This window comes from Balaenoptera physalus, assembly GCF_965194825.1.
Source record: "Balaenoptera physalus genome assembly, chromosome: 13".
Classification (NCBI taxonomy): Eukaryota; Metazoa; Chordata; class Mammalia; order Artiodactyla; family Balaenopteridae; genus Balaenoptera; species Balaenoptera physalus.
The window spans coordinates 95,146,744-95,173,346 of record NC_138892.1 but is presented as its reverse complement, the minus strand read 5'-3'; the positions used below and the strand labels follow the sequence as shown (position 1 = coordinate 95,173,346).

Below are 26,603 nucleotides of genomic sequence, written 5' to 3'. Positions count from 1 at the left end.
TAATTGGGGGTATATATAAGTGGTAATTTTTTTTTTTTTTGGTCTTCATGATTCTATGGTGTTGAATACAAATAAGGGGGTAAAACCCCTATTGCTGCAAAATTCAGAAAACCTTTTGAGATTATTTATTTTAAACATTCACCTTAATTTATTTAGTAATAGTTTTTATAGTCACTCAAATATTCTGTCACTTCTTAGACTGACCAATTTTGACATGCTTCAGACTTATTTTAAGTGATTATAAGAGAAATAGTTTGAAATGGGCTTTCCAACCTACTTGAGAAGGTATTGAAGAGGGAAGAAAAACTTCTGGGTCTTCATAGCCTTAGTGGACAATTTTAAGACTTCAGACAGAATATTTTATTCTGCCTCGAACAATATTGAGATAATTCACCAGGGGATTTGTGGTTCTTCAATGGGCTAAAATTGAACTGTTTAGAAGAGTCAATGAAACACTGGGGCGCTGATTTCATGGTGGATGGCTGTTGTCAATCATTGCTTCTTTTAGCATAACCACTGGCCCACTGAAGTACTTCAAAGAATATTCTAGCTGACATGAATTTGGAGAAAGAAGGACCAGAAGGAAATTTTGCATTTCCTACATTTAAAAAAAAATTTTATTGGAGTATAATGATTGCGTTAGTTTCAGGTGTACAGCATAGTGATTCAGTTATACATGTGCATATACTCATTCTTTTTGAGAGTCTTTTCCCATATAGGTTATTACAGAGTATTGAGTAGAGTTCCCTGTGCTATACAGTAGGCCCTTGTTGATGATTTTATATATAGTAGTGTGTGTATGTTAATCCCAAGCTCCTAATTTATCCCTCCCTCCACATTTCGCCTTTGGCAACCATAAGTTTATTTTCGAAATCTGTGAGTCTGTTTCCGTTTTGTAAATCAGTTCATTTATATCATTTTTTCTTACTTTTTATCTATAAATATTTTCAAACAATGCTATTAAAGAAAAGATGGCTTAATAAAGGAAGATCATTGATTTTGGTGAATCGACAGCACGATTAAAGTAAAAGGTTTATTTTTAATTAAGAAATTGGGGGGGAATGCTTCACTCTCTTTCTCCTGCCCTCCCTGCCTCTCTCACTCTTTTAACTTGCTCTCGTTCCCTTTCTGTCTTTGTTCCCCTGTCTTCTGGCAAATCCCAATTTTAACAGTTGTTTATGTTGTTGAAGAGAAAACCACAGGCCCCAAATGGCGTCACTTGTGCTAAAGTCCATGATACCAAACCTAGACTTAGATACAGGACTTAATTGCAGTTTCGAGCTTCTCCAGAAATGTAATCTTAATCAACCAGTCTGGAATTTTCTGGTCAGCATCAATGAGGTCATCTGTCATGTGGGCCCTCTCCATCCCCCAGAAGAAGAGGCAATCTACGTGGTAAAACCCTTGCCATTCCCTCCCCACCCCACCTCCCCAAAAAGAAGATACCCTGGCCTAAAAAGAATGCTTCCTTTTCTTTTGCGAATAGCTCCCTTGCCCCACCCTTCTTCCTGTAAAAACCTTCCATTCTGTACAACCCCTCAGAGCACCTTGTAGTTGCTGGATGGGATGCTGACCAGTTCATGAAGCGCTTAATAAAGCCCATTAGGTCTTCAGATTCCTGCCGTTGAATTTTGTTTTTTTAACAATGTGTATCATTCTCTCATTTCCTGAGTTTAAGATCTTTGAACCACTGTGTGTTTATTGATAGAAATAAGTCCCTGCTGAGGCACCTACCAAGCTTAAAAGCGACCAAGCAGGGCTTAAGAAAAAGCAGCAGGCTGCAGGATCAGTAACAAATGTAAGAAATCTATTTTTTTCTTTCCTCAATACTTTTTAGTTTACATGGTTATATGGTGGAGAGGTATTCTGAGTGTATTTTCTGAAAGTTTACAATTCTGGCCAAGATAATGAAGGAGGTGCCTGTTGTAATTGGGGTGAGTGGGTAGCATTTGTTAAACTGGGCTAGAGCCCATGAAAATAGAATTTTGGAAGGTCTAGCGATTTTTTAGAAAGCTACTTACAAGCTATTCCTCAGTATGCAACTTAGAGGATATTCTGAGCGCAAGCATACCTCAGAGATACTACGGGTCCGGTTCTAGACCACCGAGATATAACAGGTTGCACAAAGTTTTTGGTTTCCCAGTATATATAAAAGTTATGTTTACACTCTATTGTAATGTACTAAATGTGCAATAGCATTATGTCTAAAAAGATAACGTGCATGTCTTAATTAAAAATACTTTATTGCAAAAAATGCTAACCATCATCTGAGCCTTCAGCGCACGGTGGTAGTAACATCAAAGATCACTGATCACAAATCACCATGATAAATATAATAATAATGAAGTTTGCATAGTGTGAGAATTACCAAATGCTTCACAGAGACACGAAGTGAGCGAATGCTGTTGGAAAAATGGCGCTGATAGACTTGCTGGACACGGAGTTGCCACAAACTTTCTGTAAATTTTACAAAATTTAAAATTTATAAAAATTTATAAATTTATAAAATTAAAAAATTTTATCACTGTGAAGCACAATAAAGCAAAGCAATAAAACAAGATATGCCTGTATTAATGAGTACTAATAAGACTATTCCATGAACTGTTTTGATTTTGTTAGCTGAAATTATGATTTTACTATTGCAGAATTATGTAAATTCATATTTTGTTTCTCTTCTCAAGGATTAGGTAGAATTTCTCAAACAGGTAGATTTCTAAGTGTGGTAAAAAATTGTGAGGAATCATCAAAAATTTCTGAAACATCCTGGTACGAAATAGGTGCTTCCCTCAATGTTTAGCTCCATTTCTTTTCAAGAATATTTCTAGACCACGTTTGGAATCCACTTTCCTTATGTCTCTGGAACTGTTTTCAAAATTCTGAAGCACTTGCTAAAAATGCACGTTTGTTCCGCAGCTATGCTCCCAGGAAATTCTGATCTAGGAGGTTGGGGGTAGGGCATGGGAAATGTTTTATAACAAAGCCCTCAAGTGATTCTTAAAATCATGCAATGCTGCTTGAGAGCAGTGGTTCTCAAACCTGACTACTTAGGCAGCTTAAAAAAAAAATCCTAGTCTCTGGTGCCCACGTCAAATCAACATAATCAGAACTTCTGGTGGTAGGGCCCAGGCATCAGTATTTTTTAAGGGTCCTCAGGTGGCTTTCTTGGACATCTAGGATTGAGAATCACTGCTCTCAAACAACACTCAAGTAAATATTAAAACAGCTTTGGAAAAAAGGCTGTGGGATAATAATTTTTTTACTTCTAGTGTTTTCCCAAGATAAAAGATATTAAATTTGAGTAAGTATTTTAAAATCAGAACACTTTAGTATGAAACAGATATTATGTAGAGTCAAACTGAGTACCAGATATTCAAAATTTCTGGGATGGAATAAGTCAATCTCTAGACTTTTTCAAGAAATTTACCAATCTACTATTTGAGCCTTTAAATCATGTATAATTCAGTCTGGTAACTGGTTAGCGACAGACTATGATATGCAGATGGGATGCAAATTATCAGGTGAAATAAGTAGAGGCATGAGGAAGCAAGATTTAAGGTTAATTGTGGTAGGATTTAAAATTATGGTCATGAACAGACTTAATTATTCACCATTCATTTTGTTTCCAGAAAAGATTCTGCACAGGTGTATATACCTAGATGATCTCCAGTATGGTAACTCTTATTGTACACATCAGATTTTGGAAAATGCTGAAAGAGCCAGGTTCCGATCTGGATGATGGCACAAAGAGATGTTGGCAGATTATTATGCCTCTTGATTTCAGGGAGCTTAGCTTTATTCTTTCAGTGAGGTACATAGTTGAGGAAGATCCAGTACCAGATGGTGATGTTGGCTCGGAGGGGTTTTCTCACCTACATTTGGCAGCTCTACTCGGAAGTGGTGCTTTCAGTGCTTTAGACTGCCAGTCTATACTGTTTCACATGATCATCGGGAAGCTTTAGGTGGTAGAGATGCAATGACACATCTCATTAAGGGTCCCGTAACTATGAACATCTGACATCTGTGCTGAAAACAGAACTGGATGCAGCCTTCAAGTGGTTATAGGTTCAAGTGCTGTGTTGCTTTTTTAAAGACACTGCTGAAATTCATTATATTAACCAAGCTTGTAATTTCTAGAGGCATTTTTGACTTGGAGAAATAGATTATAAATCAATGGGCTGCTCATTTTAAAGATGGCCTTCTCCTAAATGGCCTTCCTCTTTCCCAGAAGTTGGACAATGATTTTAGCTGATGACTTATTCGTCATTTAATAATAACAGTCATAGTTACCCTGATTTGAATGCCTATAACGTGCTAGGATACTTTGTGTAAAAACTCCACAACAGCCCTCCAAGGTATCCCCATTCTGCTTTGAGAGGTGAAGGAACTTGCCGAAAACCGTAAGACTCCTAAGTGACAGAGCCAGGATCCTGCCAGCTATCTGGCTGCCCAGCAGGGGCTCTGTCCATCTTGCCACCAACCCCTGCGGTATGTACAAGAATAGAATGAACAGTCATTTCTATAAAGTGCAACAAGCAGCTGTTCATAAAAGTTTAGTATTTGAACTGAGAAAAAAACCAACCATATTCAGCCTTCAAGGAGCTTATTATTTCTACAGTCTCTTATCACATTAAAGAATAACACCCTGGTTCTTTATACACATTTCTCGGTGCTTAACTTTAAAAAATATTGCATGATTCCTTTATCAGAGATTTTAATGAAATCAGGAAATAATAAGTAAGCAAATCGAAATGTGTTCATCCTAAATTTGGCCTGGCTACAGGAATTCATTTTCACCCCATTCCTCATCCCCGCCTTTCCAATGTCCTAAAGCACAAACCCATTGGGTGTCCCCTCCGTTTCCCCAAGGAAATATTTCATTCATATAATGTCTCCTTTGTAATCAACACTGAGAAATGTCACTTTGATTAAACACGACTCTGAATGACTAAGACCACAGTACAATAAATTCTCCAGAGCTATCTTTCAGAACAACTGATTGCTCTTTAGTCTTAATCCTCCAGAGTCTTATTTAATCAAAATGATGTTGCTAATTAAGGATTAAAACCTCCGAATAGAATAAAAAAGAAGGATTTTTCTTTCTCCTTTGGGCAGGCCAAGGAGGCAGAATTTGCTGTAAGGAAGTAAAAAGTCCCTTCCACCTTTGGTAAAACTGCATTATTCTCTGACGTTTGGACTTAATCCAAAATAGGCCTGAGTGCTTTGTAATATTAATATAATTGGGGGATGGGGGGAAGAAGGAAAGAAAGAAGGAAGAAAAGAAAGAAGAAAAGAAAGAAAGATGGAAAGAAAAAGGAACTGTCTTAGATAGCTATATGTACCTAGATAATATTTATTCTAATTTTTTTCATTTAATGCTTTTAATATGAATTTTCTTTAAACATTTTGTCTGATGCTGTCTGTGCATTGCTTTTATCCATTGCTAACATTGATGGAATGGCAGAATATTTTAGAAAAATTATGCTATCCCATTTCACAGAGAAGAGGAAGCAAAAGACAATATATCTCCAATATATTTGACGTCAACTGGTGAATGCCAATAACAACAACAGGATTCTCTACTAAATGCTGAAATACTCTATCTTAAGATCAAACTCAATTTTTCCTTGAATTTGCATTTGATAATAAAAATTGGTTCCTTGAAAACACATAAAACTGTATAAGAACTCACTAAGAGAGACAAAGATGTATAGAAATGTAGTTTGATTTCCATGGAATACAAATTCTTTCAGGTGCTGGGGATGAAGTGGATGTGAAATAGAGATGCTGGTTGATGTTTTAACGAATTGTAAAATACTTCTTCCATCCTTTTCATCTTCTCTCTGAATTTATAATCTCGGCCGTGTTAGTCTATTACAATGTAGATGTAACTAATAATATCTACCGCTTATTGATTACCACTATGTGCCACATTCTCTCCCAGTAATACACATATTATTACCTCTAATAAAACCCAGGAAGAGGTATTATTATAACCCTTCAGAAATGGTTAAACTCATAAAGAAGAAATGACTTGACCAAGGTCAGGCAACTGTGTGAAGTAGAATTGAGATTTCCACCAAGGCCTGTTTGGCTCCAAAGCCACATTCTATTCAATATGACATGCCATCTCACACTTGTTTACTTGGAGGATAAAGTCATCAGTGTGTTTCAAGAAGGTGCTGGTAAACTGTGTTGGTCTATACCTGACTCATAGGCTCCCAGACTACTGGCTGAATCATTGTCAAAGGTATTGTCCCATTGTCACCCAGCCCAATCAATGACAAAGGCTGAACAACCATCATCAAAACGGGACCAGAGAGCAAACAATGAGAAATGCCCAAAGCGGGAGGAATGTCTGTTCCTGAGAATGCCTGTTTTCTCTCCTAGCCAGCGCTACTTGCCAGTTAAAAAAGGACATTTGTTTCTGGGATCCACACTCCTGAAGGCTGTAAGCGCCCAGTGGACAGACGATGGCCCTTATTCCTCCTGTGCTGAGGCAGATGGCCACCAGTGCTACGTGAAACAGCCTGGTCTGTTCCTTTTTTGGTATGTTGTTAATCATATGATAAGTGCCAATGTAGAAACGCTCCAAGGGAAAAGCAGCCACAGATAACAAAGCAGAGCCTATAGATAGAGAAAAAAAAAAAGGAATAACTTTGTATAGACCACTGACTCACCAAACCACATCAGAAATAAGGTTTTTCCTCTGAAAGTAGCCTCGTTATGCAATTGTCTTATTAAAATATTAATCATGGCAATTCTGGAGGTAATACGATTTTCCTAAATGTAACTATTTCCCTCAATATATGTTTTTAATGAATCCAAAGTCCTAGTTTTTTTCCCCTCAGACTTGAACTGTCTCCCAGAGAACGTACAAGCAAATCGTGTCCATTTTAACGAAGTTAAAACAATTCAGAAATACCTGATGACACTAAAGATGTTTGCAGTCCCACCCCCAGAGAAAAACCACCGTTCACAAGGGTTATTTGTTCTTAATCAACAGAGTGAGAGAAACTGCGATGATCTCAGACATCTCGGAAGCCTGTTAAAGAAAACGTTTTAAGAAAAACGTTATTGTAGTTAGAGGAGAACATAGCCTCTCTTTTCCTTTTCTACTTCGTTTTTTCCTTTTAAATCCCTTTTATTTCTCTCATTTTTCCTGCACTGGCTTGGAGCCTCCTTTGCCACACACATAAGTGAGAAGGCTGGGGACGGGTGTGAGGTGAGTAATGCAGTGCCAGTGGGAAGGAGGGAGGAGAGAGTGACAAAGGAAGGTTGAAATCACTTTGCTGTACACCTGAAACTAACACGACATTGTAAATCAACCAGACTTCAATCAAAAAACAAAAACAAACCAACAAAAAGAAGGTTGAGCCGCCTTCTCACTTCCATCTTGCAAGGACCAAACTTGAAGACTTTCCTTGTCTAATAATTACCACTCAATTCCATACTTTTGCGAAGCTATTTATAGTTTGCAAAACATTTTTGCATACTACATTGTTTGACCTTGGAAAAACTTTGTGATGTCAGAGGATAGATTTTTTTTTAATTCTGATTTTTCAAAAAAAAAGAAAAAGAAAAAGAAACAAGTTTGTTGAGGCTAAGTGACTTACCCAATGTTACTGAGTAACCCAGTTGTAATCTCCCGCTTCTTGAAATTCCTGTTATCACATGATCAAATCACCACTTTTTTTTGGGGGGTCAATTTGATTAGGGAAAAATGGCTTCTTCATGTTAGTTTTCACCTCTGTTTTATTAACTTGGCATTCACACTTTTTGGTATAAATTTTTATATAGTCATTTTATGTGGTTAGTTTTCTCAATTAGACTATAAGGGTATTAAAGGCAAAAATTGGGTCTAATGTTTCCATCTCCCATACAGTGGCTTTTGCAATGTGAAGAATGCATGCCCTTAATAGTTGTTTGGTAACAGATTGATTTGCCATGAGGGTGGGCCCTTTACTGAGTTTGAAATGTTTCCTGTTAAGGTGAGCCAGATGTGCAGGTAACTTCTCTCTCTCTCTCTCTCTGCCACTCAGTCTTTATCTCTGGAAGTGTCACGTGAGGTCTGGCTAGGCTAAGGGTTATCCAAAGAGGATGGACAGAAGAACTGCTTCTTGCAGCAGCCATCTATTTAAAGACAAATTCTTTTAGTGGTACCTTTGTGTAAATTTGAAAGGCACTTTACTTCCATCTTTTGAAAAACGTCATAATACACTGATTGCAATAGGTCAAAACTTTATTTCTATCTGCTGTAAAATTGATGTAATAAAAATACAAGTCATTGACATATAAGATAAAAAGATTCCTTGTTGATGTGTGCTATTGTGCAGTGCACGGTCCGCACACCTGTACTTGGTAGCTCTGTATAAAGCACCATGATGTGTCATATCCCTTGCTAGGTGGTGGGGGTCTGGTGGTTCCTCCCATCAGGAGCTAATGCATCCATCGGAGAAGGCACACATGCAGGTGGACAATTATAATGGGGCAAATGCAATCACTTGGGTATGATCAGAGTGGGGCTGAGCACAGAGGAGCTAGCCACGAACACTACATGAATCTTGAAGGAAGGGCCAGGAGTTTTCATGTCTCGGATATGGGATGGAAAGATAAAGGAAGATGACAATTTCAGACAGAGAAAAGAGCAGATGTAACATTAGAAAAGTAGGGAAGCCCGTGAGAAGTTCTGCCTGATTGGGGTCGTGTACTGAGACAGAAGTCTGGAGAGGTAAATTTGGGACAGGTTCTAAAGGTTCTTATAAACTAAATTGGCTTTTACATTTTAGATAATAGAGCCAACGTATAGATTTATTCTTTCAGGAGGTCAGTGTTTTTTGGTAGAAACAGCATTGGGGTCACACTGATGACTGACAGCCAGTAAGCAGGCCATTGTAATGGTCAAGAAGATGAAGGCTGCATTTTTGAGCTAAGGTTGTAGCCATACAGACCGAAGACACTTTTTTGATAGAACCTCTGATACTTAGTGACTGGTTGGAATTTTATGACAGCCATGAGTGGGGGACACCAGGAAACAACTTTGAGTAGGAAACTGAATGGTCGTGGAATCGACTTGCCTTTTGTTTGCCAAATTCTAAGTTGGGACTTCAGTCCTAGTCTGATGACTTACACAGGAATTTAGACTGACGGGAATCACCATGTTAAACAAGAAGTTACCTACTGCTACTGGCATGGCCTGTTACCAAGTGAAGAAGAGTAAATCACGCTTAAACATCTCCTCATCAGAAAACATTCCCTGACACAGAAGAGCCACCTTGTCACTCTCTAGCCTATCTTGTCCCCTTCCCCAGCTTTTTTTTCATCATCACACATTACCACCCAACATAATAGCTATTTATTACTCGATTTTCTCTCTCCCCACATCAGAAAGTCAACTTCATAAGAAAAGAGACTGCTTTCTTCTCTGTTGCGTTCCAGATCCTGGAACAACGTCTAGCACAGAGTAGTCAATGAGAAACACTTATGGAATGGTGAACAAATATTTGCCATGCAGTGACTTAGTTTTTATTTCATGGAACTGAAACAATGAAGAAGTTTACAAGTTTGAATCACGCTCTGATTGATTCAGTGAATGGTACTTTACCATCTGATTGGAATTGTGTGTAGGTTGAGTACCTGATACCCATCACTTCCTCATTCACCTCCCCTGTCCCCCAAAACTGCATTTCTGCTGCACCGGTCAGTTTTGATGAACTGCCTACCTAAGTTCCTCAGCTCAGAACTTGGAGTTAATTTCTGTCCTTCCATCATATTTGTGCCCTCACATAGTTGACGAGTTTTTATGGTTTTACGTTCTTTCCTGGATTGACACTTCTCCATCACCTAGACCAACATCCTGAGATTTTCTGTCCTCTCTCTAACCTCTCACTGTGATTGTCAATCCTGTTTATTGAAGCATTTCACAAATGTGTTCATAATATCTTCAGTAACTCCTTCTTGTCTAGAAAAGCAACCTGAACTTTCCAGCCTAAATTTCTAGACTGTTCATCAACTTGATCTCTATGCCATATCAAACAAATTTGATATTTCCCCAACATTGCTTGCAATCACGTCACTCCCAAACTTTTGTAGATCTATTTATTTTTTGTTATGTAAAGAAACACAGTGTAGAGTTAAATCCATTCATTTTTTAGCATGTAGCCATACTTCATAATATGGAAATCATGTCTTCAAGCGCAATCTTAATTATTATATGACTAATTAAAAGACCACCTTTTGATGAAAACGTTTCTCAATTATTCTACATGAACTTCAAAACAACTTTTTAGCACATTTCACTTTAGTTGTGAAGCAAATGAACTTCATATTTCACATAGAATTTGTCACAAATTTTGGCTTGTGGTAGGAAGGGGGGAAAGGAGGGCATTCTTCAGAGTACAGAAAACAGACATTTAAAGAGATAATTATTATAAAATATGATCAGTGCAATGATAAAAGTATCAAAGCCTCCTCTAACACACACACACACACATACACACACACACACACACACACTTAGTAGTCTCCATCAAATAATACAGAGAATAAACTAAATTGAAACAACATTCTTAGCTCATTTATTACATCTTATGCTAAAAACAAAGTGGGTACAGTATAAATCAAACGTTCTAATAAAAATCCACTAAAATAAGTTGTAAAACAATCCAGTCAGAAGTGGACACTTACCTAGAAAATGCAGAAATAAGCAAACCTGTACTAGTTTGTTTCTTCCTAGACATGCATCAGCAAGCCATCCTGCAAACACCGGGGTAAGGATCGACGTTCCAATAAAACACAAGTTCAAAATGGCGGCCTGGTAATTGTGATAGCCAAGCTTGACCGTGCAAAAGGGGATCATATTGCATACGACTTCAAAGAAAGTGGACCTCTCACACAGCTCCACCAGAAGCAAACAGATTCCAACTTGAATTTTTTTCACAGAGTGTGATGAAGACAAATAACCAATATGTCTTATGGTTTTCTCCTTCTCAATGCTGTGATTTAAGGGTACTTTCTCATCGGTGTTTTTAAAGCCTGTAACAGACATGACTACCCTCCTTGAAGACTACTTATGCTAGTGGCTTGAACTTGGTGATTTTTGCTCCCACTCCTCTAATGAAAAAAATAAGATCTTTGCTTTGAATTTCACAACTCCATGCTAAATTTCATATGGTTTTTTTGCACATTAATGTTCATTTTGATGATCCAAGAGCACAAAAGAGAAAAGACATGAGTATTTAAACCATGGTAGCTCAGTGTAGCCAAATCTGATTTGTTCGTCTAATTACTTAGAGGCTAAATTAGGCTCTTTCTCCAAAATTATATTGAATTACATGAATCCAGTTGCATACGTGTGGAAACTCATCTGCCTCACACTGATAAAGTTTAAATACAGAGGCAGAAGAAGCAGTTTTTCAGGAGAATTTGAGCACTAGATCAAGAAATAATTTGAGTCTAATAATTTCTGATACTTTAATTAAACAAGCCAGAACAGTACCAAGAGATAAAGCGCAAAAGGAAATCTGTTTTGAGGGGGCAGGATATCTTATCATTATTACATTTCTTGTTATTTTTGGTTGGAATTCTGATAAGAAAGCTAATTAGGTAACAAAAGTGCTAGTACATTTAGGTAACAAGCAGAGTTTGCAAGAAAGTAATTTAAGTGTACTAATGAAAAGAGAAAATATTAAACAAAACCCGTCTTCCTTTAAGTTGACCCCAGGCTTGTAGAACAGCCTCTCGGAGGAAATCAGAACCAAAGGCACTATTTGACTCATTATTAGTCAGCAACAGGGGTACAGCAACTATCCTACACATGCTTTGGGGAATATCGCATCTGGTATCACCCTGACCCTTCAGCTGGTGAATGGATGTTAACATTCTGTTTCGGAAAGCAGAAGAGCACGAATTAAGCTTAAAAAGCAGCCGTAAAAGGGAACATTTTAACAGTTAGGGGTTTAGCAGCAAGGACATAGGAAGACAAGGGAATGGAATTATTGGGTCAAAGTCATAATAATTCAAAACATAGGGGTTGAGTACAGGAATGTTATTTTCATGTTGGAGTCAAAAGCAAAAGACTGATAAAAGCTTTTGACTCTGATTCTTATCTTTAACCTGAGAGATTGGGTGCAAAACACTTTGTGTTGACCTCTTCTAAGAGTCTCATTGTAATGGCGGCTATTTTCATCCACTCAGCATCACTTCTCCCCCCTTTGGTAACAATGCCCTGTTTTTCCTTTGTATAGAGTGATCATGCAATTTATTATCCAAACTTGGACACGTTTGTGAGTGAAAGTGATGCTACTTACAATTATTCCTAAAAAACAGATACACACTGGGATCGTCTAGGGCAAACCCCAACCTGTAGTCATCCTACCTTTGGGGAATGACATCCGTCTATACTTGAGACCCTGGTGGGACTTTCTACTGGCAAAGGGGATCAGCACATGGTCTAAGATAGTACTTTTGCTGTTTTTCCACAGGAACTTTAATCATAAGTGGAATGACAAGATTAGACATGGTAGAAGCTGAGTCAGATGGCCTTACCAAAAAGGGATTGCCCACGTGGCCCTGATGGAGAACTCAGTGCCACCATGGTCCTTTTCCTTTAAGGAGACATGATTAGTTTTTCCTTCTATAAAGGACTCAATTTCCAATCAATTTTGGTTTAACTTAGCCCTATTAGGTTTCTGTGATTTACAAAGAGTCCTCAGTGATACTTTGTTTTTATTTGCTGCAAATGGAAGGGAAAGTTGGTCCCCAGACACTGGCTGATATATTTAGCCAGTATCTGACAAAGGTCTCCTGCAGTGTGATTTCCCAAGCAGGGTAGCACCGCCTCTTCCTGGGGCCTGATGATGATTATGTTTGAATTCTTGGTTCCTCTGTGCATCCTTGCCCAAGAACATGACACACGTGGTGGGGACCTGTCGTGTGAGGGTGGTTATTCAGGGAAAGCAACAGTATTTGCTGAGTATTGTTGAAACGATAGCAAAGCACCTCTTTCTTATTGGTATTTCTCAATACCAAGCTCAGAATGAGCTTAAAGGACAAGTTCCAACTTCACTTGAGAATAACACTTGGCAGGATATATTGTATACCATCTTTATCAACACACTTGAGCCCTTAAGTGGGAACTTAGGCATACTTTAGCTTTAGGCAACCCTATCCTACCCCCAACACCCTCGGGCTTGTTCTCTGCCCCTCCCCCTCCGTGCCACCCTTAATAAAGTGACATTTTTCCTCCATTATGAAACAGGTATGCACATTAGATACAATTTGGGAAATGTCTAAAAATAGAAAAAAAAAAAAACAGTGAATGTTTTTGAAGCATTTCTTTTGATGTTGTCCTCTCATGGCTAGTTTTTATTAGTAGGCTTTAAATATTTAAATTGTATAATTGTATAAAATTACTGTATAATATGTTTTCTACCCCTTTTGTAAGTAATGTTATAAGCACTTTAACATGCCATTGTGAACTTTTTGTAAACATGAATTTTTATGGTTGCGTTTATAGATAGATACGTAGCTCACTTAACTATTCCTCCATTTTGGGTTAGTTACATTTGTCTCAGATCAGTTATAAGTCAGTCTTTCTTTAACTTTGGACCATGAAACCACATTTAAAAGAAAAGACAACTTTATCAGCAATACTTTAATGAATATTTGTGCTTAAAGCTTCCCATTCCCAGATTATATCTTTAGGCTAGTTTTTCAGAAACAATATTACTGGGTTAAAGTGTGGGAAAGTTTTTAGGCATCTTGATATATAATGTCAAATTACAATGCAAATTTCAGGCATTTTTTAAAATTAAAAAGCCTGTATTATTTTTGGAATGTAAAAACTATACTTATCAGTAGAATTTTTCATTGGAAAGACAAAAGTCATGTCAACATGTGGGGTAATAACGTTGACCATACTTGTAGATATTGAAATACGTATCTTATTTATTAGAAAGAATTAGCCAGAAGCTTATTTGATGACCTAATGACTACACATGAATTTTACTGAGCACCCAGAACCTGAATGCATCCGATCCCATAAGGGTTGCGTTGGGAACATACCAGAAATGTAAGCCCTGCTTTTAAGGAGGCTATTTTTAACAATGCAGGATTAAAAAGCATTTCTATAAAATATCTCCAAGTTGATTATGAATTTTGAGAAAACTGTAGTGTCTTCCAAAATGATTTTACAGCGTGTTGCTGTAATACTTTCAAATTTTATGTGTACTTACAGGATAACTCTTCATAGGTCCTCTAAACACTTAATAAGTGGGTTTTTTTTTTAAGACAATCTTTTTCAAATAAATTTATTTATTTATTTATTTTGACTGCATTGGGTCTTCGTTGCTGTGCATGGGCTTTCTCTCTAGTTGCGGCGAGCGGGGGCTACTCTTTGTTGCGGTGCGTGGGCTTCTCATTGCGGTGGCTTCTCTTGTGGTGGAGCGCGGGCTCTAGGGACACGGGCTTCAGTAGTTGTGGCATACAGGCTCAGTAGTTGTGGCTCGTGGGCTCAAGAGCGCAGGCTCATTAGTTGTGGCGCATGGGCTTAGTTGCTCCGCGGCATGTGGGATCCTGGACAAGGGCTCAAACCCGTGTCCCTGAATTGGCAGGCGGATTCTTAACCACTGCGCCACCAGGGAAGTCCCTTAATAAGTGTTTTTAAGGGAAGATTTTTCTAGCTCAATAATTCTCCGTAAATGGTATGCACAAAGGTCAGTGGAAGATATTTGTTCTTTTAGGCCTATCAATTCCATTTAATTCCATTGACTATGAGGTTTCGTAGCTTATTTGAAAACAATGTCAAGAACATGGGGATTGGTCTTACTATAATTTAACTATTAAAAACTGTGCATCAAAGACTTGTTGGAGGGCAATTTGTGCTTCATCGTCAGGTTGTAAATTGGAAATAGAAATGTACACATTGGGCTATGGATTAGTTTTGGGAAAAAGACATTCTCTGTGTTAACCCCTACTCCTCTATTATAAAGAGGCTCTGACAGTTGTATGATATCTATACCTCAATCCTTCTGTCAAGTGTGAAGGAGATTTACTTCCGTCCCCCACAGATCATAGCTCATACAGTCCCAAGAACATAGAAAATGTACCATCATTCTCCTTTCTCTGAGGCTAACTAAGAATGAAGGCCATTGCACTCCTAACGGGTTTTTCCTCTACTGTGCAATGATTATTATGAATCTTGCTGTTGCATTGAAGTCCACATAGAAGGTGTATTTGTATAAAGTAAGTAAGGTGGGAATGAGTTATCGCATGTACATTGTAATAGTTCATCTTCTGTGTCAACTTGGCTGAGCCACTTCTACCCAGATATTTGGTCAAACGTTATTCTGGATGTTTGTGTGAAGATGTTTTTGGATGCCATTTATTACTACATTTCAATCAGTAACTTTGAGTAAAGCAGCTTGCTAAATCCAATCAACTGAAGACCTGAGTAGCACAAAAGGCTAATTCCCCTAGAAGAAGAAGAATTCTCTAGCAGATTGCCTTTGAACTTCACCTGCAGCATTGGCTCTTCCAGATTTTCCAGCAGACTACCTATGAACTTGAACTCTAAATCTTTTCTGAGTCTCCAGCCCGCCAGCCCCGTCGATCAGATTTTAGACTCAACAAATCTCCATAATCATGTGAGCCAATTCCTTAAAATGAAACTCTTACTATATATTTGCACTTCCTATTGGTTCTGTTTCTCTGGAGAATCCTGACTTCTACAGACACCACCCATAGTGCCCCTATTTTTCTTCCTGCTTTGATCAAGAACGAAAGAGAAAGACAAGCTTAAGAATAGGGAATTGATAGCTCTCAGTTCTGTATGTTTAACTGAGACATCTCTCCTGGGTTCCTGGTAAATGGGTGGACCTCTCCATTTGGATTTCTACTGAAAAGGCAAACTCATCACATCCTAAGCTTAACTCATTATCTTCTTTCCAGATCCTTCGTCTCTTGCTCTACTTTCTAGTTCATGACTCAAATATTCAAACTAGACTATGTCTTTGACTCTTTATTTCTTCCTTATCTATTATATCTACCTTTGTCCAGAAAGTTTTTATTGAGTACCTACCATGTGCCAGGAACTATCCTCGACTTTGTGGGCAGGGAGTGCTGTCAATCCAATCTGTTAAATATTTCACAAATCCATCTTTTTCCTTCACCATTTCTGCTTTATCTTAGCTTGAGCTCTTAACCTTTCTCCTTGCACCACTGCTCCAACATTGCCTCCTTCTACGTCAAACCTCAGTCATTTGTACATCACTGTCATCAATTTGTGTACTCTCTTGCCCCTCTGACTGTCCTGAGTTTTGCCATATTGATACTAATTACTTAATAGTCATTTAAAATGATTTACTTTCAAAAATAAAGTAAGCCTATTTAACAAGGAAATTTAAAATGATTACCATAAATGGAATCACTTGCCATAAATAGAATCACTTGCCATAAATAGAAGGTAAAAATGAATATTATAATGCTAATTTAAAATAACAGTTAACATTTATTAAGTGCTTTTTGGGTCATGCTCTGTTCTAAGCATTCATTCACTTATCTTTGAAACCGTCTTAGGCGGTAAATACTATTTTCACGAAACCTCTATTATAGTAATGGAAACTAAGGTACAGAATATAAATAACTTATTCTAGATAATTAATATATAGGAGAGCAGGGACTTGAACCTATGTGACCTGACTCCAGAGCCTACAGTCATAAGATGCTTTTTCTTTTATGTGATAAAAAATATTGGAAGATAATGCATAAGCAACCACTTTTCACAGGATTCCATGTTATTTAATGCTCAGTCCACATATCACCTAAAATCATTTCCAATTCCAAGATATTGGAAAACACTCCTGTATTTAAATCTCCATAAAGGCCCCGGAGATTTTTTTTAATCTGAATTTGATCAATTTGATCTTCTGCTTAAGGTTTGAGAACAACTCCTTTAGACTATGGAATCACATTACAAATTCTTTGCTGGCGCATAGAGCCCTTTATGATCAAGTTCCTGACTTGTAACAAGAATCTCCCCTTGCAGTTCTGCCACGGAGCTGGATCACATACTCACAGTTGCACAACTATGGCATGCTCTTTTATCTCTTCATGCTTTTTCACATGCTATTCCTTCTGCCTGGAATACTTTCATTTTCCATTCACTCAGGGAACCTCTTCATTTTTTAAACCCCAGCATAAGTATCACACTCTCAGTAAAAGTTCTTTTGATTCTCTGGCCATCATTAAAATGTCTGCAAATAACAAATGCTGGAGAGGGTGTGGAGAAAAGGGAACCCTCCTGCACTGCTTGTGGGAATGTGAATTAGTGCAGCCACTGTGGAGAACGGTATGGAGGTTTCTTAAAAATCTAAAAATAGAACTACCATATGATCCAGCAATCCCACTCCTGGGCAGACAAAATACATATCCAGACAAAATTCTAATACGAAAAGATACATGCACCCCAATGTTCATAGCAGCACTGTTTACAGTAGCCAAGATATGGAAGTAAACTAAATGTCCATTGACAGACAAATGAATAAAGATGTGGTATATATATACAATGGAATACTACTCAGCCATAAAAAAGAATGTAATAATGCCATTTGCAGCAACATGGATGGACCTAGAGATTATCATACTAAGTGAAGTTAAGTCAAAGAGAAAGACAAATACCATATGATATCACTCACATGTGGAATCTAAAATATGATACAAATGAATTTATTTACAAAACAGAAACAGACTCATAGACATAGAAAACAAATTTATGGTTACCAAAGGGAAAAGGGGGAGGGATAAATTAGGAGTTTGGGATTAACAGACACAAACTACTATATATAAAATAGATAAACAACAAAGTCCTACTGTATAGCACAGGGAACTATATTCAATATCCTGTAATAAACCATAATGGAAAAGAATATGAAAAAGAATATTTGTATGTATAACTGAATCAGTTTGCTGTATACCGGAAACTGACACAACATTGTGAATCAACTATACTTCAATAAAAACAAATTTTTCAAAGTTCTTTTGATTCTCAAAGATAGTCTTCTCTGTGTTCTTAAGACATTGTGTACATCTCTCTTAATACGTAGTTTTCAATTAGTTTACATTTTCTTCACTGACCATGTGTTGAGAGTAGGGGTGGTTTCACATTTATCTTTATACCTCACTGACTAGAACAGTGCCTGGCATGTTATTTCAGTTTGCGTCTAGTGGCTGAGAGTGGCTGTGATATACCCAGACACAAATAACATTCACTCACACAGAGTTCTACAAGAAGTGTTGCTCATTTAGTTTTTTTTTTTTTTTTAATCTGCTACCAGGATCTTGACTCTAATACTTGGGTAGAAGCCACTTGATGCCTATATATGAAAACATTTTGAATGAATAAATGACTAATTGACTTCTTGAGTGAATAAATGAAAGATTAGTTTAGGATTAGATGTTCTCAGGAATATTGTGAAGGAAACAACAGCATTGTTATGCACCAAGTGGACCCTATCTGGCTACTAACAGTATTTATTGAGCACCTAGTAGCAGCCAGGCCCTGGGGAGCCCATGATGACAAAATAGCAACCTTGGCTGGATGGGGCTTACCACATAATGAGAAATAGCAACAATTAAGCAACAATTAAGCAAGAACTACAGTACAGTGAGTTACATGCTATGGTGGAGGAAGAAGAAAGTGCAGCAGAACTTATAGCAGTGCCTGTTTCCCAACCTCAGAAAGTCTACAGAGAGATTTCCATGGAAGCAATACCCATGCTTGGATGCCTTAGAGGGACAGAATTCAGCCTTGGAAAAATGTATAAGGTGAGGCTTCTTCCTAACAGAGGACATGCTCTCCATAATATAGAGCATTTTACCCTTTAAGGACCAAAAGAAGTTGTTTTTAATGGTTCAAGGCAGAAGCAGATTCAAAAGGCCTGGGTTGGGGAGCTCCAGGGGTGTGGGAGAAAAGAGTGAGGAAGCTAAAGAGATAAGAAAAAACCTAGATCATAAATGGCTTTATAAGATGGAAATTTAACTGAGTCCTGAAGTCATTCCTCTTTTATATGTTGGATCTGTCAAATAGAACAAATTTCTACAATAAAGCAGGGTATAAAGGACTAAAGTCTTTCATACCAAATCATTTTTTTCCACTCATGATCAGAAGTTTGGGCACAAGTTAAGAGGTATTGACAAGACTCAGTAATTCCTAGCTACTTCTTTTACTACCACCACTACCCAAAGTACTAGTGTAGTAATGTAGGCAAGAATGAATGGAAAAAATAAATGCTAGGATTTGCTAGAAAATTGGAGGCAGAGTCTTTAGGACTAATTTGATGTGTGGTGCGAGGAACTAAGAGTATCAAGGATGATGAGTAGGACCTAGAATAGATATTGCAGTGGATAGAGGTGCTATTCAACACTAAGGAACAGAGCTGGGGTCAGGTCATCTTTACCATTTGACATATTGAATTTGAGGCACCTGTGGAATATCCAATCAGTGATGAAAGAGGTGAATCAAATACCGTTTGAGTGTACGTGGGAAGAGTTACTTCCTGCTTTGAGTGGAAGTGAAACATAACCCCAGTGACACTTTCTGGCACGATGTTAAACATTCCAAGGCAAAAGCATCTTAGAACGTTACTATTTAATCGCCTCCACTGAATACCATGTGGATTTCATGAGAATTTATGGGGCGCTATGTAATACCTTTGAAAAGCACCTAGAGAAGACTATAGGAGACCATAGTCTCTGCTAAACATACCCCAGAACAATAACCTTCAGATAAGCTTAAAGTTTTTATTAAGGTAGCAAAATGGATTTGTTTTAGTTGTTTTGAAATTAATCACAGAACAGTAATCTATTTTGATTTTTTTAAATAGCTGAATGGCCTTTATGTTATTTTATTTTTGTATTTGTTCCACTCGCTCCATATCCTTTTATTTTATTTTATTTTTAAAAATTTTTATTGGAGTATAGTTGTTTTACAATGTTGTGTCAGTTTCTACTGTACAGAAATGTGAATCAACTATACGTATATATATATATCTCCTCTTTTTTGGATTTCCTTCCATTTAGGTCACCACAGAGCATTAAATAGAGTTCCTTGTGCTTTACAGTAAGTTCTCATTAGTTATCTATTTTATACATAGTATCAATAGTGTATATATGTCAGTCCCCATCTCCCAATTTATCCCACCCCCCTGCTTTCCTCCTTGGTATCCATACATTTGTCCTCTACATCTGTGTCTCCGTTCCTGCTTTGCAAATAAGATCATCTATACCATTTTTTAAGATTCTACATATATGCATTAACATACGATATTTGTTTTTCTCTTTCTGACTTACTTCACTCTGTATGACAGTCTCTAGGTCCATCCATGTATTTTGATTTTAATTTTAATGTTTTGAATCACTTCTTCTTTTATTTCGTGGAGTAAACTAAACAATTTGGCTGTTATTTTTAACACTAGATTATATCTTCACTAAAAGAAAAAAGTAAGCAGATGAATCACATACTATGTTAATCAGTGTGAAGGTAAAACTAATTTCTTGTCATTCACCTCAGTTTTGGGTTTTGCCTGCACCAATTTTAGGGAAGATATGTAGAAGGAAATCATTAACCTCTATAGTACTGGCCTTGAAAACTTAAAATGTTGATGAATGTTAAAGCACCCACTTTTAAACCAATCATTCCCTTAGAATATGAGCTTGGTCATAAACTTACAGATGTGTTTTGAAAGAATGATGGCTTGCTTAAGGAAGGCATCTTACCATAGGGTGAAGGAGGATTGGAGATGTGGGTACAGGGGTAGGATTGGTGGCCTCTAATTTTTAAAATTCATCATTTTAGATCAACTAGCACCTAATGTCAAAATTATACAATTTTAAATCTGGAAGAGGGCATTTTGGCCAAGCTCCTTGTTTTACAGCTGAAGGTCTGAGAGGTGAAGTGATTTGTCTAAGCTAACTTAACTAATTAACAGCCTGTCCTGCACTAAAATTCATGCCCCTTTGTTGCCTGTCCAATTTTATTTCTATAGCATTGTAGTTGGGTAAAAAATCTGTCATAGAGCTCTGAAGGTTGAATATCTTGAAAATTAGAAATTGACCTGGACCTGTAAAGTTTATGCTTAATCAAGTCCATAATATTGTAGAAATGCTTTTAGACCCAGTTCTCCTACTAACTACACACATTTGTACAATAAACTTAAATTCTCAGGACCTCAGTTTCCTTATATGGTGACCAATGGCTTTGGATTATATGATATTTAAGGCGCTTTCTAGTTTTCTGATTCTAATTTCCCTTGCTAAAGACCCTGGAAATTTATAAGAAATATATCTTTTTCACAGTAGTAATAGAATTGCCTTTCTATAAATTTTACTTTTCATATATGTAAACTCTGCACAGGGCATAAGTAAGATTTAACTATTATAAAAGATGCAATTACCATGGTTATGGCTAGATTTCTATCTTGGTAGTACTGTCCCTGTGGATCCAATTTGAGAGGTGGGAAGGTAAAAAGCAAAGGAAGAGCTATGTATCTCTCTCTCACTCCCTGGACCCAAGAGTTAAAAAATTATCCCTGTCCTTTCAAAATTTATGCAGGAGAAGAAACAGAAAATTTAAAAATATATAATTATAAATGGCACTTTGATTCTGATTTCATTGTTTCTTCAAACTCTGCAAATTTTATTCTGGGGACTTTAGTCGAACACATGTAATTACCTAAGCTAAGCAGTTTTTCATACTTTCAAAGCTCTTGCATTATTGCACCTGTATGACGGCTTTATAATTCAGTAGTAATTGAACAGCAATTATTTTTCATGATGCATGTACATTTTTATATCAGATTGTTGGCAGATATTCTTTATGATGATGTCGTTTTCACTAATGAGGAAATTAGAGCAAGTTATCTCATAGAGTGAGATGTCTTTTTCTGACTCTTCCTAGCTCTTGATATTGGATTTTAGAAAGTTTTTGAATTGCAAAGCAGCGTATACAAATGGGAACGATGTTATCTCTGAATCCATGGAGCGTAGGGGCTGTGGTGAAATATTTTATGGGGCTAGTAAGATCCTGTCTATCTTGTCCATGTGATGGACTCGGATATTAAGCTTATATATGCATCTATGTATGTATTTAGATTGTAAAAATCTCAAGAGAACAAAGACCAAACCCTTTAAGCTTTTCACAGTGCTTTGCCCAATATACGTCCTCAAATGACAGACTGACAGCTAACCTACTCAGTAGTGTGCATAGGAAAAGAGAGCAGAGAGTTGGCATGATTTTCCAATGAACTGAAGCACCAAAATCAATCCATCTAGGCCATTTAGGACCAATAAAAATTCAACACTTATTAGGCACATGTTGTGTGTCAGGCACTCTGCTAGGATGTTAGGGAGTCAAAGGTGAATAAAGTCATCTTTAATTTTCAATTTCCTCAAGTAAGTATATTATATATTTTAGATATGCTTTATACATATACATATAACTATGATAAGATTACTTCCTTCATTCAAAAAATATTTATTTTTTATCTGTTGTGTGCTAGAAAGCTGTAATAAGTAGGGGGTGGCCAGAGAAAAAGGCAGAGATTTGGCCTTCAAGGAATTCATAGTCTGATGGTAGAGACCAAATAAAAATACAATTAGGAAACAGTGACAGTTATTTTCGTAGAAATATGCACAGGGCATCATGGGATAACAGGTGAAGTGCACCTGAAGGAGACTGTACAGAAGAGACTTTCTGGAAGAGGTAATGCCTCAGTGAAATCTCGAGGTGCAAAGGGTGATCCAGGTCAAGAAGGAAGGGAAGTACATTCTGGGAAGAGGGTGGAGTGGGCCACAGCAGTCCAGTGTGAAACCAAATTGAGAGTCTGAGAACTGCAGATATTTTGATAGTATGAGGGCACAGTGTGAAGAGAAGGAGGGGTGAGAGATGAGTGAGATGGGGCAAAATTGTGGAGGGTCTTGTGTCATGATATAGAGCTTAGATTTTATGCTGACCTCAGGAGAAAGCCATCAGAATTTCCAACTGTGGGTTGATGGAGTCAGAACTATATTCTAAAGAGCCACAAGGGGCATCTTTCCAGCAGCAATGGGAAGAATGGATAGGAAGCCATAGAAACCGGCTAGTAAAGGCGTAAACAGGGTGATAAATGATGACAGCCTATTTATGGGTGTTTTAATGAGGGTAGAAGGCAGGGTACAGATTAGTGAGTCATGAAGGAGGAAAACATTACAAAAATTTCTGACTAATTTAAATATCTGTGCTAGGGTAAGGAAAATCAATCTCGACTCCCAGGTTTCTGGATGGAGAAATTTCACAGTGCTATTTGCTGAGACACAGATGAGTGGAAGGGTTTTGTAGCGGGAGAGTATGGGGGGGATGAAGAAGATAATGGACTAAGTTTTGATATATTGCTTTTGAGAACCCTGCGGGACATACTGAAATAGACATCCAGAATATTCATATCTGAAGCTGAGGAGACAAACCTGGACCAGAGATACAGATTAAGAGTCATGTATTTACCGAGGCTAAAAGGAACCATAAGAGTGGTTGAAGCCATTCAAGGAGGGTGGGGAGAGTAAAACAAAGGCAGAACAAGGCAGGTAGAAGGATTTCAATATTTAAGTCAGAAAAAGAGTTGCTTATGTGGGAATGTAGGAAGGAAATGGGAGTGATGGCCGGGGTGGGATTGTCCAGGAGATTTTGGAAGAACTGAAGAGTCAAATGTCAAGTTAGATAAGAAATAAACTGTACCTATGTAATTTAATAATAAACAAGGTATTGGTATCTTTGATGAGGGACCAGTTTCATTGGCACATTAAGTGCTGTACTGAACGTGTTTTCAAAGGGCTCAGAGCATGTTCCTTAATGCCCATATAAGACACCTGTATAAGAGGAGGGATTTATTCCCCTGAGGTGAGGGGACAATCAGATGATATTTGAGTTGGCTGTGAAGAAAGTGGGAATTTGCCTTGTGGAAAAGGTGGAAAAGTGAACCCTACGTAGAGAAACAGTGTGAGCAAAACCCTGCAGCCTGGTAAACATGGAGTATTTGGGTCCCTGTGTGGCTGGGTATTCCTGGACTGTCACCTTTCTCAGGCCTCCAATTTTCCACATGTGCACAACCCCCGTCCCCCAACTGATCAAACTGAAGTAGAGTCCAATTGGTAAGGGAGCTTCAGAAACAGAGTTTTCAGAGGTCAATCTCCAGTGATAAAGAGCAAAGTAGGCAAAAGGCCCGAATGAACCTGAGAAAAAGTAATACTGGAAATGGATAGGAAGAGATAAACGAATAGACATGTCCTAGATATTGATGCCTAAGTGTGCTGATTGGATGGAGTGGGCCAGGGATACTGACCCCAGAGGGATGTATGGAAGGTGACTTCATCCCCTCCCTCCCCGGGTCCCCACACACACTTGGGAGAATGACACTTAACTGGGATGGAAAATACAGAAGAAAAAGTACATTTACCTTGAATTTGGGCATATGGTTGAAGTTACCAAGAAACATTCAGATATTCGGATATAGAAATATGGACCTGGGACATGAGAATATGAGCCATTATGATGGTGACCTGAGAATCATCAATGTGTGGATAATCATTGGAGCCAATAGCATAGATGAGGTCATCCAGAAAAGGTGTGTATGGTAGGAAGAGAAGACCACCAAAGACTCAACCCTGTGGGGACTTGACAATTCTGGATTAGATATTGATAATATCTGTTTTCCTCAATCTAAATTCTAATGTCATTTTCTCCAAGGGTATCTATGTTAAGGAGGCAAGTGAAGTGGAAAACTGAGCTTATTCTGAATATTGGTAAGTATTCTAATATTTCTTTTTAAAAAGAACTTCTACTACTGAGAGAAAAAAGAGTTTGGATGGTTTAATTCTTTGTTTCCTTTTGCATTTTTATTCTTTTTAACAACAACAAAAACCACACTGATGATTTGGGTTGACTCATTTCATTTCATCATCTAATTTCCAAATTCTTCCTTTTGGGGGTTTTGCTTATAGTCATACCCAGTTAATCTGCTTTAAAAAAAAACCCTACTTTGTACCTTACTTTGGCCACCTCTACTGAGAGAAATCAGTGACTATTCCCTGAATCTCTTTGTGCTGTGCCGACAGTCCTCATTTAGCACCCAGATAGCACAGAACATTTAGTTGTTGCCTTCCCTTACATTTGCAATTCATTCTCTGTGTCAATTCATGTGGTGGATATTATAAAAATCATTTTAAACCTAGTTTAACTTTTCTTTTTTAACGTTTGGCTTATTCATAATTTTATGAGCTATAAATTTTATTGCATTGTGAATTGCCTTTCCCATCTGCAGATAACTCTGAGGAAGTCCTTGGAGAAATTGCTTAGGATGTAGTAAAAAATGAAAAGAAAGGGACTTCTGTTGTGATGTGGTACATGTTAGGCCAAAATGTATCCTTGAGTAGAAAATGACCAGGGGGGAAAGACTTGGTGTCTGTAAATCCGGTTTTATTTGAAGTGTTCACTCTGGCTGAACAGGTAAACTCTGCCCACGACATGCAAAATGAATATGAAATTTAATGCAATTGCATGGTTTGCTGAAACAAGAGCTTTAATGAATCCATTTAAAGTCCTTCTCAGCTAAAGATGTTCTTCAGTGTGAATTATCCAGATACGCTGTCAACAAGAACTAAAATAATGTGAACGTGCAAGTTCCTGTTTTTCTTGTGAAATACTGACTTAGTCTTGGTACGGAGAAAGGCTGGGGTTATTACGGTTGTACCAAATACTTATGGAATGTTTTAGGATTCCCACACTCATATTTGATTATTAAGGCAAAGGCAAAAATATGCAGAAGAAAAATTACATTGATTGGTTTCATGTTGGGCTTATTTATATTGACAAAGTCTAAATGACTCAAAGGATATTAAAGAACGGCCACAATGAATTGGGGGTTCAAGTTCTTCTGGTTTGTAGATTCAGCACAAATATAATGTTATCCATTCTCTAGCTATTTAAACTTATTGTTTTTATATTTCCAATAATTGGAAGTATTCCCCTTGAGAGTTTGGAGAGGTCAATATCAGAGTTAAGTAGAAGATACTGCATTTGAGGACTGCTCGTTGGATTAAAACTTCACTCTTTTAATTTTGCTGTCTGGGGTCCATATTTTCACTATGTCCATATACACCAAACATGTCCTCATCGTAGGGCCTTTTCCTCAGCCCTTTCCTCTGTCTAGAATGCTTTTCCCCCAGATAACCACGGATCCACCTCCCTCACCTCCATCAAGGCTTTGCTCTGATACCATCTTCTCAATTAGGCCTACGCTAAGCTTCCTCTTTAAAATTGCTTACTGGTCCCCGCTCTACACTCTGGGGACCAACTTGTCCTGGTTTGCCTGGGACTTTCCTGGTTTTAGCATTGCAAGTCCCACAGCCCAGGAACCCCCTCATCTAATATGCCTTACTCTGCTCAAGTTGTTAATTTATCTGTCATCTATCTATCTATCTATCTATCTATCTATCTATCTATCCATCTATCCACTCCTCTTCATATACACCACACACACACACACACACACACACACACACATATTTAATTGAACGTTTCC

General features: G+C 37.6%; 2 protein-coding genes across 2 annotated transcripts in view; one reads left to right on the top strand and one right to left on the bottom strand.

Moving 5' to 3' along the window:
* Positions 1-24,758, bottom strand: part of SLC15A5 (solute carrier family 15 member 5) — a 109,503-nt gene extending 84,745 nt beyond the window's left edge. Inside the window, 2 exon segments of the mRNA XM_082421981.1 lie at positions 6,402-6,624; positions 10,684-24,758. Coding sequence (XP_082278107.1) covers positions 6,402-6,624; positions 10,684-11,044 — 584 coding nt within the window. The 5' untranslated portion in view covers positions 11,045-24,758.
* LOC309641685 (uncharacterized protein) overlaps positions 1-26,603 on the top strand; it is a 406,435-nt gene that overhangs the window by 183,613 nt on the left and 196,219 nt on the right. The gene's annotated exons all lie outside the window — the stretch shown is intronic.